This window comes from Vombatus ursinus, unplaced genomic scaffold, assembly GCF_900497805.2.
Source record: "Vombatus ursinus unplaced genomic scaffold, bare-nosed wombat genome assembly UNPS02014821.1, whole genome shotgun sequence".
NCBI lineage: Eukaryota > Metazoa > Chordata > Mammalia > Diprotodontia > Vombatidae > Vombatus > Vombatus ursinus.
Window position 1 is genome coordinate 7,923,336 of NW_020954599.1, and position 15,365 is coordinate 7,938,700.

The 15,365-nt window shown below is 38.3% G+C and overlaps 1 protein-coding gene across 1 annotated transcript in view; it reads right to left on the minus strand.

Moving 5' to 3' along the window:
• The window catches only part of MANBA (mannosidase beta), a 111,282-nt gene that overhangs the window by 42,771 nt on the left and 53,146 nt on the right, over positions 1–15,365 (minus strand). Inside the window, exons 9-10 of the mRNA XM_027837602.1 lie at positions 11,868–11,985; positions 2,738–2,824 (exon numbers count right to left, since the gene is read on the minus strand). Of these exons, the coding sequence (XP_027693403.1) occupies positions 2,738–2,824; positions 11,868–11,985 (205 nt within the window). The remainder of the gene's footprint in view (positions 1–2,737; positions 2,825–11,867; positions 11,986–15,365) is intronic.

Below are 15,365 nucleotides of genomic sequence, written 5' to 3' on the forward strand. Positions count from 1 at the left end.
AGCGTCACCAGAAAAATGCTGCTCTTTGAAAGGTGGGTTTGTATGTGGCAGAGGAGTGTGGGATCACTGAAAGCATTACCCAACCTTCCAGATACAGTCCAGCTTCTGCTCCTGCTCCTATGCCCAGTCACTGTCCTTACGTGGTTCCTATCCCAGCTCTTCATCCTGATGGACTAACACGATGGGCCGCCCATTAAATGCATGTCACTGATGACAACACACTTCAGATACCACCACTAAAGTGAGGAGGTAGGTGCCCCTTAAGAGTGCAAGTCCAAGCTGCAAAGACCATAACGATACACTTGGTGACAGCCTGCGTTACAGAAGCGAGCTGGAAGGAGTCATGAAACCCCGCTGACGAGTCCACTACGATTCTGTGTTATCTAATCTCACCGTGTGAGATTAGCCAGGACTCCTTCCATGCTTCCCTAATCGATTCTCCATCTATTTTCCACAGCTTCTGTTCCAAACCTCTTCCCGCCTCATCAAACCTCCCACAGCGGCAGCTTTCCCCAACCTCCCAGGCTCGGTCTCATACTTCATGGGAAAAAACTGGAGCCATTAGCTGACAGCTTCCTCTTCCCATATCCTCAACTCACAGTCTTCTGATATAATCTCACGCTATCTCCTCCCTTGCTCCATGCCCTGATGAAGAGGTGGCCCTTCTCCTTGTCTTGCCACCTCCTCTATACGGACATTCAATCCCGTTCCCTTCTGTCTTCTCCGGCTGTGCTCGCGATCACCTTCTCTATCTAATCTTCACGTGTACTGTTCTTTCCACGCTATATATAAACATTTCCATGTCTCCCCTATTCTTAAAATAACTCTCACTACATCCTACCCTCCCCTGCTAATTGTGTAAGTCTGACCAAGTTTCTGAAAAGCCATTTCATTTGATTATCTATCTGTGCCTAAGTGGACTATTCAATGTATTTATGCACCAATCGGTCATTATGTGCCAGTTGTTACAGAGTCCAATAAAAAAAAAATCAGTTAGCTAAGACTTCAGTGGCTCTATGGAAGACATAATTATGCATTAAACTGAGATATGAGGAGCACTATGGCATAGTCGAGGGCAGCTAGGTGGCACAGTGGGTAGACAACTGGATGGGTTAGGAAGACTCCAGTCTTCCTGAGTTTGAATCTAACCTCAGACACTTACAACTGTGTGACCCTGAGCAAGTTACTTAACCCCATTTGCCTCAGTTCCCTCATCTGTATAATGAGCTGGAGAAGGAAATGGCAAACCATTCCAATTTCTTTGCCAATAAAACCCCAAATGGGGTCATACAGAGTTGGGACACAACTGAAAAATGGCTGAACAAGTGGCATAGTGGGTAGAGAACCAACTTCAGAGTTAGGAAGGCCAGAGTTTAAGAGCCACCTATAACACATAATGGTTGTCAGATTTGGGCAAATAGCTTAACTCTTCAGCATCCAGGCTACACTCTAAGATTCTAAGTTACAAAAGAGTTTCTGACATGAACTGAGGAGTGAGTTTCCTCAAAGGGAGTTCTTTATACAAACATGTATAGATTAAAAGACAATCAGCAATCTACCCCACCCCATAATAATCCTTAAATTAATATGAACTCTACATTATCTTTTCTCTTTTAATAATACATGTTACAGGAGGATAAACTAGAAGAATGGAAGAAGATAGCAATCTAATTATTCTCTAAGAAGTCAAAAATTTGTTTAAAACTCTCAAGCTGTGTGGTATAACAATTTTTTTTAAAAAAATTATTAAAATGTTCAAAACTTTAAAACCATTTATCTAATCTCCCATCACAGTCTGAGACTGAAGCACATTTTACCTTGAGGATTTGTAGAATTAGTAGTCTACTTGTAAAATTAATTCAACAGACCTTTTTTTTTTTTAAACTAAATAGTTTAATTTTTTTTTAAATAAGAGATGAAGTTTAAAGAGAATAGAGCAAAAGTAAAATAAAGAAAGGCAATCTAACTATTGACCATATGCCCTAAGAAGTTCAAAGAGAGAAACACTGGTCCAAAATACTAGATACACCATTTTTTTGAAGTAGTAAAAAACAGGAAACAAAATGGAGGTCTATTGATTAACAAATGCCTGAAAAAAATAGTGATATATGAATGTGATAGAATATTATTGCACCATAAGACTGATGAATTCAGAGAAACTTGGAGAGATTTGTATGAAATAATGAAGAATGAAGAAAGTAGAACCAAGGGAGCAATATATAGTCTATAAAATATAAAGGAAAACATTACTAAAGGCAGTCAAATTCACATTAAATAAATAACTAATCTTAGTCCCAAAGAATACATTTTCTTATTCTTGATAGAGAGGTGGTAGCCTATGGGTTAGAAATGTTGTATGTGCTATCACACACAAAGGATTTGTATGTTGGTTTTATTTATTTTTCTCCATTACAACAGTGACTTTGGTAGGAAAACAGGCTATAATAAGAAATGACTGTGGTACATAAGGCACCAATAAAACGCTTTTTAAAAGCACCTGGAGGGGCAGTTAGGTGGCGCAGTGGGTAGAGCACCAGCCCTGGAGTCAAGAGCACCTGAGTTCAAATCTGGCCTCAGACACCTGACATTTACTAGCTGTGTGATCCTGGTCAAGTCACTTAACCCCAATTGCCTAAAAAAAAATTAAATTAAAAATTAAAAAACTAAAACTAAAACAAAAAGAACCTGGAACACCAAGACAAACATACAAAGTTTGCATTTCATTTGGCGCTCATACCTGATGAACAACTTCTGCTCTCACTGAATTGACGAAGGCCTGGTCAGTGGGATAAAGAGCACAGGCAAACATAAAGTCCTGCCATATCTACAAGGCAAAAAAATGAGAGTTTTACCGGTAAATAATGTCAAAAAAAGAAATCATTCAGTTAACTATCTTATTACAAAGAAATCTTCTTTTAATACTTTGGGAGACATAGGAGCTAACTTGATATATTTATATGTATATCATATATATATATCAAATTAATGAAAAATTTATTAAGCACTTACTGGAGCATAATTGATAGGCATGCTGGCCTTACAGTCAGTAAGACCATGGTTCAAATCCAGCCTCAAACACTTATAACCTGTGTTACCATGGGTATAAGTCAATTAGTTTCTCTGAACCTTAGTTTCCTCATCAGTAAAATGGATATAATAAACACATACTTATGAGGATCAAATAAAATATAAAATGTTTAGCAAATTTTAAAATATTATGCAACTGTGAATTACTGTTTTTTCTTCCATTCTTCTCATCTTTGTCATGAAGTTTAGTTGGAATAGCTTGAGAAAAGTTTGTTAGCTATGCTATTATTCTTATATATATGCTCTGACCATTATTTCCAATCCCTCTCCGTAGGAAAACTGGACTCCATATTTCAATCCGTTTCAGGCCTTTTTGGACAGTTCCTGACCAGCCACTGTGCGATTCAGAGTTTTTCCTGGGAAATAAACGACTTTCAGTTACATCCAGCAAATCCAAAGGAGTCGACCTCTTTTTAGTTTTTACCATTGCTTTCTGAAGTGAAGTCTGTTTGTTCCAAAAGTATTTCTATAGGTTTTGGTCTGAACGTGCTCTAAGAAGACCTATCCTATTAGTCTTCTTCCTTTCTCCCAAGGAAGTGTTACTCTTTTTACAATCATCTTGAACTGTTTTACTGACATCGTCCAAACGAGTTTTTGTTATGACATTTTCCACATCTGCCATCGTCCATTTCACAGCACACACTGAGAATGGTGTTGCATATGTATTAACTGCTTTAAACATGTTCTTCACATTCAGCTTAGATTTAAAGGTGCTGCTTTTAACATATTTGGCCTCTGTTTCCTCTTTATGTTTTATCTTTATGCTTGATATGTCTTGCCTAGAGGAGATCAAGGTATCTGTAGGTATCACCTTCATTCATCAGTTCAACGTGTTCACTGGATTCAAGTTCAAAGCTTTTAGTCACTTATCTTTCCTTGAGATACATTAAAAGAATATTACACTTATCAAATCTATATGATATTAAGACATCATTCAAGAAAGATTCCATGACACAAAAGAGCTGTTAATGTAGTTTTCATTGGAACAACATAATTTTATATCATCCATGGACATGACGTAATTAATAAAATGTTTTGGTTTCATTCTCTCCTTAATTTAGAATGCTATACTTAGTTTTTTTAAGACGGATGATAATGGATTTAAGTCTAGGTGGAATTAAAATAAACTGAAAACTGTCTGAGAAATTCCAAGGTTTCATATCAATTGGTCTTGACCTTATTGACTTGGTGAATTGATATAAGTAGAGAATGATTTCCCTAAGGAAAATAGCCTGAGGAAAGTCTGTTAGCTATCCTATTATTCTTTTATATATACTCTGACCATTATTTCCAATCCCTCCCCATAGGAAAACTGGACTCCATATTTCAATCCGTTTCAGGCCTTCTTGGACAGCTCCTGCCCAGCAACTGCGTGTTTCATCAGTTTTCCTGGGAAATGAACGACTTTCAGTTCCATCCAGTAAATCCAAAGGAGTCTAACTCTTCTCAGTTTATGTAAATAACAAATACGCTAACACTTCTCCTATGCTTCAGTCTGTCTTCTATATTTGTAGTACATGAATACAACATGAGTGAGGAACTATACCGAAGGCTATGCAATAATCCACAAAGATATTATAAATGCTACAATACTTTCACAGGCAGCTTGTTCAATAGTTTCCCAAATGCTCCCTTCAACAAATCCTTTTTTTGTTCTTCAATCAGCATACTGTTTTCTTTTATAAGTGCTTATGAAGTTGTTGTTATTTCTAAATGATAAGGAGTGACTGCTTTGTATAAAGTACAAAAATATGTCTTATATTTGAAGGAGTCACTAGTGGCATCTTCTGCTAATAGATATGCCATTCCTTCTGTTAAAAAAAAAAAGGTAGGATTAGGCTTGCATTTAAGAGGAAGCTAGCATTTTGCTAGTAATTCGAGCACCACTGTTTCGAAGCATGTGAGTCAATAATTATGGACAGTCTATTGCTTCCAGTTTTGTAGGGAAGCTCAGGTTTTTCACCTCCCTTGACAAATTCCTCATCACCCATTATTAGGTTAATAGTGGGCAGCTAGGTGGCACAGTGGATAGAATGTTGGGCCTGGAGTAAGGAGGACCTGAGTTCAAATCCAACTTCAGCCATTTACTAGCTTTGTGACCCTGGGCAAATCATTTAACCTTGTTTGCCTCAGTTTCCTCATCTGTAAAATGAGCTGGAGAAGGAAATGTCAAACTACTCCACTATCTTTGCCAAGAAAACCCCAAATGGGGTCATGAAGAGTTGGACACAACCAAAACAAATGAACAACAGCAACAATAAGGTTAATGGTGCCCAAATTTTCTGTTTTTTTGTTTTATCCAACTTGCATTTTTGTCTGGGAGGCTTCTCTCAAATATACAGAGGACCCGAAATCCCCAAAGTGCTTTTGTTTAGGGGTTCTCTCTCCCTTGTGCGTTCTTTACTTCTCGAGTCTCATTAGTAAAGTTTTTGATTGATGATGAATGGTTTTTGTTCTTGGCACAGCCCTGACTCTGTGCACTGCCTCCATTTTCTGGGCACCTAGAATTCCTGACATGCTTTTATTTCACGCATTCTCTTCCATATGTTTCTTGTTTTCTGATGGGTGAACCAGCAGCAGTATGACTTCCCACACATCTTCAATACCCTCTCATGCCTATCCTCATGCTATTCCTTCACAGGTCGAGCTTGACTCCCGCGGTTCCTGCCATGGCAATGGCTGCCATACATTTGGAATATAGATGGGTTCTGGAATGTTTTTACGTATTCTACCAAAAAGCTGAGGACGACACATTCAATCACGATGACTATGGCAGATATGTTTGGCTTTTGTTACTGTTCTGGCATTCAGGTTCTACTAGTTGCATTCATTCTGCCAAATTCAAAAAGGGCTTTTTAGAATTCTAGTCTTAAGTATGCCCCTCTCCTTTTCAAATCATTTGAGATATCAACGCTGTTTTTTTAGCACTCACTTCATTATCAGATATAATTCCTGCAGTCTGCATTAAGTGAAGATTTCCAATGACCTCAGGGTCTTCAACCTTCCCTTTGCAGAATTTACTATCTTCTTGATTTCAGCTCTTACTTCCAGGCATAGAGATGAAGTTATTATTTTTTTATCATTGCCCAGCAGGTGGGGTTTTGTCATTTCTGATTCATTCTGATATATCTGTATCTTGTTTTCTTGTGGTATCAGTGCATAATGGATCACTATTCATTCCGCTGTCCTCTGTGTCAAGCTGACCACCATGACAGCTCTGAGTAGGACCAGCCTGCAATGCTATGGTACCCTGTCTATAATATTTCTTAAATTCATAGAAGGAATTTCATCTTACTACACAGGGTACCACTGCAGCTCTACTAGAGTTCAACTGGCCAGCATCTCAGTGTTTCTGTCAGGCTTTCACTGCCATCATGGCAGTCCCAGGGCACACAGAATACACTACCCTGCATACTACTCTGCCTGGTATTTCCTCATTTGTTTTCTCCTGCCCCCTCCCTCTAAGACAATAGTTGGGCTTTGTGGAAGCTATTATTTTACGAGTTGAAAAAGAAATCAACTACAGTCCCAGCCCTCCAGGAGCTCATTAAGACCAAGCTAATAGTTAAAAACTCAATCTGGAATTGCTTGAAACTGAAGCAGGAATCCCAAAAATAGAAGAAAAGAAAATGGAAAGAATAAAGAAAAACAAGGAAAAGAAGGATTCAGGAAAGCAAGTACTAGGTGGGGAAAAGAAGAAAGCTCCCTCCTTCTTATCTGATTCTTTGCTTCCTCATCTTCTACTCTCACAAGGAAGCTGATACAGAAACATGTGACCTCTCTGAGATATTAAGGGTCAAGGTCTTGCAGAAACAAAAGTTATTTCATTTCTTTGCTTAAAATGGGAGAAGTTTTTATGGCACAAAAACAAAGCAAAATTCAAATCATAGGTTAAACAAAATACGCAAGTCCATGTCTACTTGAACATTTTATATGTTTATGACTGTTCTACTCTAGCTGAAATAAATAAATAAATAAAACAGACTCTCAGTCAAGCCCCACACAAATGGAAAATTACTTTAGAGATTTTTAAAATCCCAATGAATAAATCTGGTCCAACAAATTTAACAATATCAAATTTTACTAATGTTCAGTACAAAATTCCTTCATTAATTCTGTCCTTTTGGACATCTTTAAAGTTGATATATAAAAAAAAAAATCAGTTCATCTGCTCTCCCCTGAGGACACCAAATCTCTCATAACGCTCTCCAAGACGACCAATCATTCCCTCATTTCACCTCACTCCTCACTCAAAGGTTCAGGGGGAAGGGTGAATATCCTCCTCATTTCCTTCTATACCTTCACCATCATCCCTCAATAACATTTTATATTTCAAACCATATGCAACCAGTACTTGCCACTTCTCCCTAAGATAGTTACTGTCATCTACTGATACTGTCAAGCTCACATTTTTTCCAGTGCCTGGTCTATGGTCTTTTCTACCACATGCTTTGCCACTGAACTTCAGGCCTTCAAAATATTTCTTTTACGACCTCCCCACACAACTACTCAACATCCTCTGTTCCAACAACCTCCTTTCATCATCACTCTTCAATTCACACACTAGTACAATCACATCTCAGACCTCACCAACCGTGGCACGTATACCTCCTCCAAGATCTACATCTCTGACATTCCACTTTCTGCCCAAACTTCCACCTCTGCCTTCCCTCATTCACATCAGATCAAGTCTTGGCCCTTACTGTGACCTCTGATCCCGATTACTTGACATTTCCCCACTCTTTCCCCCGGCTCACTTTACCCAATGGTTTGCCATCTTGGCTCAATAACAACTACCCTAAACAATGATTAAGTTGATGATTTTCCCTCATTAGTCCTCTATGTGCCAACAAGGCTTCTCCAAACATGCGCTGTGCTGATCCTCCAGTCCTTCCCCCATTCCCTCTTGACTAGCTGGTACCACTCTTACATGTCCTTCCCCACCCCAACCCAGCCTCAGCACAGCTGTTTTCCTAAAGTTCAGGTCTGGCCATGTCACTCTAGACAGAATAAATGCTTACTCCCTCCCCTCTACTCAAAATTCCAAAGGCCTTCTATTGCCTTTAGGATCAAATATAAACTTCTGTTTGGCTTTTAAAGCCCTTCACAACTGGCCTTTCCAACCTACCTTTCCAACATGGTTATACAGTACTGACCTTCCTGTACCCTGTATTCTAGCCGACTAGCTCTGGCCCTTACTCACATGCCCCTCTATCTCAGCACCCCTTCTCTCCTCATAACCAAAATGCCCTCCCTCCTGATTTCCACCTCCTAGAATCTCATTTCCTTTGGAAAATGTCACATGAATCTTCTCCTGAAATCTGCAACTGTTTTACCTTGTATTCTGTATCTCTTTATAAACATCCTTGTCACCTCCCCTGATAGCATATAAACTCTCCGAGGGGAGGAACAATTTCATTTTTGTCGTCATATCTCCAGCACCTAGGCACTGAGTCTGCCCTTGTTTGATGACTAGCTGGTAGAATGCGCTCCCCTCCTTCTCCTTACCAGACTACTCAAATTTTTAAAGCCCAATTCAAATGCCGCTTCCTCTAAAAAGCTTTCCCTGACCCCTAACACCCCACACCCAGCTTGGTAAATAACCTTTCCTCCTCATATTGCATATGGTGTTTGAGCATTTCACTCCTTCTTACACAATATTACATGACAAGTATATTGGAGCTACCTGGTAGTATCCTTATCACTACTAGAAGGTGAAATTCTTGAGGGCCAGGACTACCTCCTATCTAAACTTTGTCTCTTCCCCCAAACCTAGCACGATAATCTGCATGCAATAACTGCTTAACGAATATTTGGCTTTATTGCTTCATCCTTTTCATATATGTGCATGTTAAAAAGAAAATCATAATAAAGCCTAACCCATGTGAATAAAACACTTAAAGAGGATTAAATCCTTGATCTTTCCTGGCCTTCTGCTCTTCATCCGTGACATTTCATCGCCCAAGATCTCAGGGCACAGGCTCTCTCTTTCTCAAGCCAGGCATGCACTCCCTCCCTGCCTCCACTTCTTAAAATCCCTTACTTCCTTCAAAGCTCAGATAGCGTCCCAAACACCCCCTGCACGAGCTCTTCTTGATTTCTCCTGTGTCTCCTTATTTTCTTAAATTTCCTTCTAATTACTTTGCATTTACTTATGTGAACCTATTTCGCCTGACAAAATGTAAACCCTTGGAGGGTAAGGATTGTTGTTGTTTTGTCTCTCTGTAACCTAAGCCTCTAGCATAGAGCCAGGTGCATAATATGTCTCTGAATGAATGAATTCTAATAATCCTCTAGCTGGTCTCTTTGCTTCCAGTCTCTCTCCTCTCAAGCCGTCCTTCAGAGAAGTAACAAATGTGTACATTTAAACCATGGCATATTCTAATAAAAAAATGTTAGAGGCCCTCTGCCTACTAGCTGCCTACTACCAATCCTGTAATGTACTCAGCCCTCCCCCATGCACTCATTTGGGCATGTCTTCTATGCCTAGAACACATTCCCTCCTCAACCCCACCTGTCACAATCCATCCCTCCAATCAAGGTCCAGTTCAGATAAGACTTTCTCCATAAAGACTTCCTTGCAAATCAAAGACATGAGAAGACACCCCTTCCAATTCCTTGGAGAGGGGGAGAGTAGAACATTGCATATAATGACAGGGTTTTTTTTGATGCATTAATCATTTTTGCTCATTTTTTCCCCTCTTCTACCTTTTTTCTTTAAAAAAAAAAAAAAGAAAAATCTTTATTACATGGGATAGCTCTCTGGGAGACTAAGGACAAAGGGGAGAGAGAGGGATAAAGGAGGAAATAGAGGCAATGTAAAAACAAAATATATCAATAAGCATTTATTTTTAAAAGAGGCTTAAAAAAAAGCTTTCCTGACTTCCCAGCTCATAGTGAACCCCCAGATTTTCTTACAGCATTCTGGAGACCTCCTGTGTTTGTCCCCTTCTAGCTTAGCTCATGCTTATTTATAGATATGTCATGGCCTCCTTATTTGATTGTAGACTCTGTGAAGGGCCAGTGTCATTTTCTATTCTTGTGCTCCCACCAGCCAACAGTGTAGTTTTTCTTTTCTTTCTTTCTTTTCTTTTTTTTCTCCCCTGCCCTTGAGAGGGCAGAGCCATAATTTCATTGGTCTAACAGGGGTGGGGAATCTGTGGCCCTCTGACTGAATCCAAACTTCACAGAACAAATCCCCTTAATAAAAGGATGTGTTCTGTAAACTTGGATTCAGTCAAAAGGCCGCACCCAAGGACCTAGAAGGCCAGATGTGGCCTTGAAACCCCACCCCTGGATAGGGTTGCATCCTGGCTCTCTACCAACACAGAAAGAGGGTTGTTTTTCTTAGACGACTGTTCAAAAGGGAACTGACCCCCTCTGGATCATACAGCAGTAGATGTCTGAGACAGGATTTGAACGATTCTGAGACCAGTTCTCTATCCATGGTCTAGTACGATTGGACAGCCTCACACAGAACTGGAGTAAAACTAATGTTTACTGAATTTCATTTGAACTACTCCTTGCTGCTCTCAATTATACTTTTTTGTTGTTCAAACAACTCAAATGTTTGCCCTGACTTGAGGGAAAAAATATTTAAGAGTCATTCCCCGTTCTCTGGGCTTCTCAGGAAGGTCAAAACTCTTCCTCTCCTCCTAATTTCTCCTCTGTCACTGCCAAAAGGCCAGCTTGTTTTAATTAAAGGTCCACTCATTTTAATTAATTTAATTAAAAAACAAGCTCACCATATCCTATGGCTCCACAGTTCTAATCTACTGGATAAATGACAAACCTTTGAGCTTTTACACAGCTTGGCCCAGGCTGCCTGGGTCTAGGTCTAAACTCAGGGGACCTGGGTTCCAGTGCCACCCCAGACATTACCTTTGTGACTTTGACCAAGGCGTGCAATCTCCGGGGGTCTAGACCTGTGTCACATCCTCTTTCCAGGAGTTCTTCCTATAACTGCTCCAAGCCACAGTGGTCTCTTCCTTCTCAAATCCCTTATGTCCCACTCCATCTAATTTATCCCATCCTACTCCCTAATTTTATTTACTTACTTAGATACTTTGCAGGTAACCAAAATAGCAATGGAAAATTGAATTCTGGGTTTAAAGTAGACCGTAAATCAATGTGGATTGTGGGGGACATGGCATAAAAATATGCTCAAACCTATGAAGAACCAGTAAAGGAGCTAGGATGGTCATGTATCAAGGATAAAAGACTAAATGATGGCATCTTTAAACAGATGCATTTCAAGAACATTGACATCAACTAGCTGGATGGCCCTTACATTTTAATGCTTTCTTAGTAAAGATACATTAGTAAAGGGGAAAGAAAGGGAAAGAAGAAACATCCTAGTTTAATGCTGGGCATCCAGAAGTCCTGCTGACGGAGAACATTTGGTCAAGTTCACCTCGGTTGCCCTAAAGGCCCAAGACAAAACCATTCACTTGTGGACTTGGGCATATGTAACTTGCCATTCCAACTAAACTATAATCTCCTTGTGGGTGAGGTATTATATCTTATGCCTATTTATTTTCTACCCATGCCCGTCCTGACTACAAAGTAGGTATTCAGTAAATACTTTGGGATTGAGTGATTTCTGAAATGCTTTTCTAATAGCATAAACTTTTTCTGATCACATTTAAACATAAAAGCTTTATAAGAACAACTAAATTAAATCACAACATCCAAGAGAAAATTTGCAACATGCAAATATCTTATGAATAGAAAATTGGTCAAATCAAATACAAAAGGACAAACACAAAATATGTATGTACCATTAGTCCCAGTTCATCACAGATGTCATAGAATGCATCTTGCTCGTAAATACCCCCTCCCCAAACACGTAGAGTATTCATGTTAGCATCCACAGCAGATTGCAAAAGAAGTCGTAATCTATGGAAGAACAGAAAATTAAATATAAAAGCTTCTGAAACCTACAAATATGAAACATAATAAATATACAATATGAAAAAAATAGAAAAAACATAACAAATTAAACAAGTCCTATAATTATTTGAAAGTTAACCTGTTTTTAAAAAATGAGAACAAAAACACTAATAATAAGGGATGAAAATTAAAACAACTCTGAGAAAAACCTGGAAAGATTTGTATGGTCTGATGCTGAGGGAAGTGAGCAGAACCAGGAGAACATTGTACACAGTAACAGCCATGTTGTGCGATGACTAATATTGATAGACTTAACCTTTCTCAGCAATACAAGGATCTAAGAGATCTCCAAATGCCTCATGATGGAAAATGCTATCCACATCCAAAGAAAGAACTATGGAGTTTGAATGGAGATCGAAGCATACTATTTGCTATTTTTTTTTCTTCTGTTGTGTTTTGTTTCCTCTTTCTGGTGGTTCCTAATTCTTCCTTACAACATCACTAATGTGAAAATATGTTTAATAGGAATGTATATGTATAGCCTATATCAAATTGCGTGCCGTCTTGGGGAGGAAGGCAGGGAGGGAGGGGGAGAAAAATTTAAAACTCAAAAGCTTATGGAAGTGACTGTTGATAAATAAAAATAATAAATAAAAATAAATAAATAAATAAATAAAGCTTTTAAAAAAAAACAACTCTGAGGTTTCATTTTGCACTCATCAGATAGGCATGGGAAAAAAAAAAGGAATATATTACATGTTGGAGGGGCCATGAGAAGAAAGGAACACTCATACATCATTGGTGGAGCTGTACATGAATCTAACCTGCAAAATAATACAGAATTATAGTAGAAAAGTCACAAAACTGTATCTGACCTTTGATCCAGAGACAGCAATATGAGGCATGTACTCCAAGGAGGTCAAAGACAGTGAGAAAAGTCTGAATAAACCAAAATATTCATAGTAGTATTTTTTGCGGTAGCAAAATAACTGGAAACAAAGTGGTTACCTTCTGATTAAAGAATGATGTGAACCAAAATATGGTATATGAATCTAATATAACATTACTATATCATAAAAATGAACACGAATAATTCAGAGAAACAGAAATATTTGTATAAACTGATGTCAAGCAAAATAAGCAGAAAGAAGCAAGAGAACAGTTTATACAATGACCACAATAAGGTAAATAAAGACATAAAACACTTCAAAATTCTTATCAATGCAAGTCTCAGTAATGACTTAAGAGAAACAGTAACTCTCAGAGTTAGCACAGTTTATGTGGAAAACGAGACAAACATTGACACAGCCAATGTTTTGCTTTTCTGTGGTTTAACTGTACTTTCTATGACTTCATTAGGAAGTGACCAAAATGGGTTTTTTAAGCACCAATAACTTGTTTTAAAAGAATTTGAAGAATAAATGGGCATTCCACTGATGGACACAATTTACATTGCTGAAGACTGGAGTAAAAAGCAAATAACTCCTGATATGAAAATAAGAACACTATAGGGTGAATGAGTAACTCTAGACTTCAAGTAACCTCCCTAATAAAATAAAAACAAATAAAAATGTAAATCTTGGCAGCAGGCATAGAATCCTTTTATACCTGCACTACAAAGAAGTCTTATACTTATAAAGAATGAATAAAAAGAAGCTATTAAGGGCTTACTATATGCCAAGCACTGGGCTAGGTGCTGTGGATGGAAACAGAAAAAGAAAGATGATCCCTGCTCTCCAGGAAATTACACACTAATTAGGCGAGGTGTCACATAAAAAAAAAAAAGCTCAACTGTAGGGTTTATAGAAAGGCCTGGAAGTCCTCCGGGTACAGCGATGTGGTAGATGGCAAGATCCAAAAGTTCTTAGCTCCATCAACAGGTTAGAAGACGGTGGTGGGGATCTCCAAGTAAGAGAGGCAAGGCAAATCATTAGGCCTAGGGGTCCTTCATCTCACTGGATGGAAAACAGTTGGTAACTCCCATCTCATCTAAGTCTTGTGAGAACTCAAGCAGCCCAGATGGGCTTTGGATGGACCAGCATAGGGAGGGACCTGGCTATGGCAGGAGGGAAAGGTACTGCCATTGTGTTGAAACATCAATTGAAAGGAAGTGTAGTAAAAGTCAGCAGATGAAAGCAAAACTCTGACATGAGCACCTAGTTCTTTATTCCTCCTTCTAAAGCTTCTATCTTTAATGAGTCTCTACTCTGCCTTGTCTTCTTCCAACCTACTATATGACCAATCAAACCAAGAAAGAGGTCCATCTAGTTATTTTGGGAATATCTCCCATAAACCCACAAGACATAGTTAAGGAATGGATCTAGACACCTTGATGGAAAGTTGACCTGGGGAGAAACAATTACTGAGAAAGAAAAAAATAATCTTTGCAGAAAATTTCTCTGATAAAGATCTCATATATAGGACACATAAAGAACTAATTCAAATTTTTAAGGACAAAAGCCACTCTCTAACAGATAAATTATGAAAGGATATGATAAGTAGTTTTCAAAAGAAAAAATACAAATGAAAAGATGCTCTAAATCATTAATAATTAAAAATCAAATTAAAACAACTCAGGTTCCACTTCAGGAACACATATGATTGGCAAAGATGACCAAAAAAATGACAGTTGGTGGAGGGGCTACAAAAACAGGTACATTTTTGCACTACTGATGAAGCTATACACTGGTCTAGCCATTCTGAAAATCAATGTCATGCACAAAAAGTCACTAAACTCTGCATACCTTTTGATCCAGTAATACCACTACTAGGCCTATACCCCAAAGAAATCAAAAAAACAGGAAAAAGTCTCATTAATTCAAAATATGTATAGTTCATTAAATATGAGCACCCTGAGAGTAGAGACAGTCTTGTTTTTCTACTTCTATCTCCAGTGCTTTGCACCTAGTAAGTGCTTAATAAATGTTTTCCATCCATCCATTCATTCATTCATAGCAACTCCCTTTGTTATAGCAAAGATCTGGAAAGCAAGGGGTTCCCATCAACTGAGGACTGAATGAACGAGATATGGTATATGAATATCACAGAATATTATTGTACTCTTAAGAAATAACAAAAGGGATCATTTCAGAGAAACCTGGGAAGACTTATACGAACTGATTCAGAGTAAAGTGAGGAGAATCAAGAAAATTATTTGTATGGCAATATTATAAAGATAAATGACTATAAAAGACTTCAAAATTGATCGATGTAATGATCAAATAAGATTCCAAGGAACTGATGATGAAATATGCTACCCACCTCCTGAGAGAGGGAATGGACTCATGTTGCTGAATGAGACACCCATTTTTGGATACAGCCAATGTGGAAATTTGTTTTGCTCAACTATATAAAATTATTACAAAGGTTTTGTTTTTCTTTCTTTT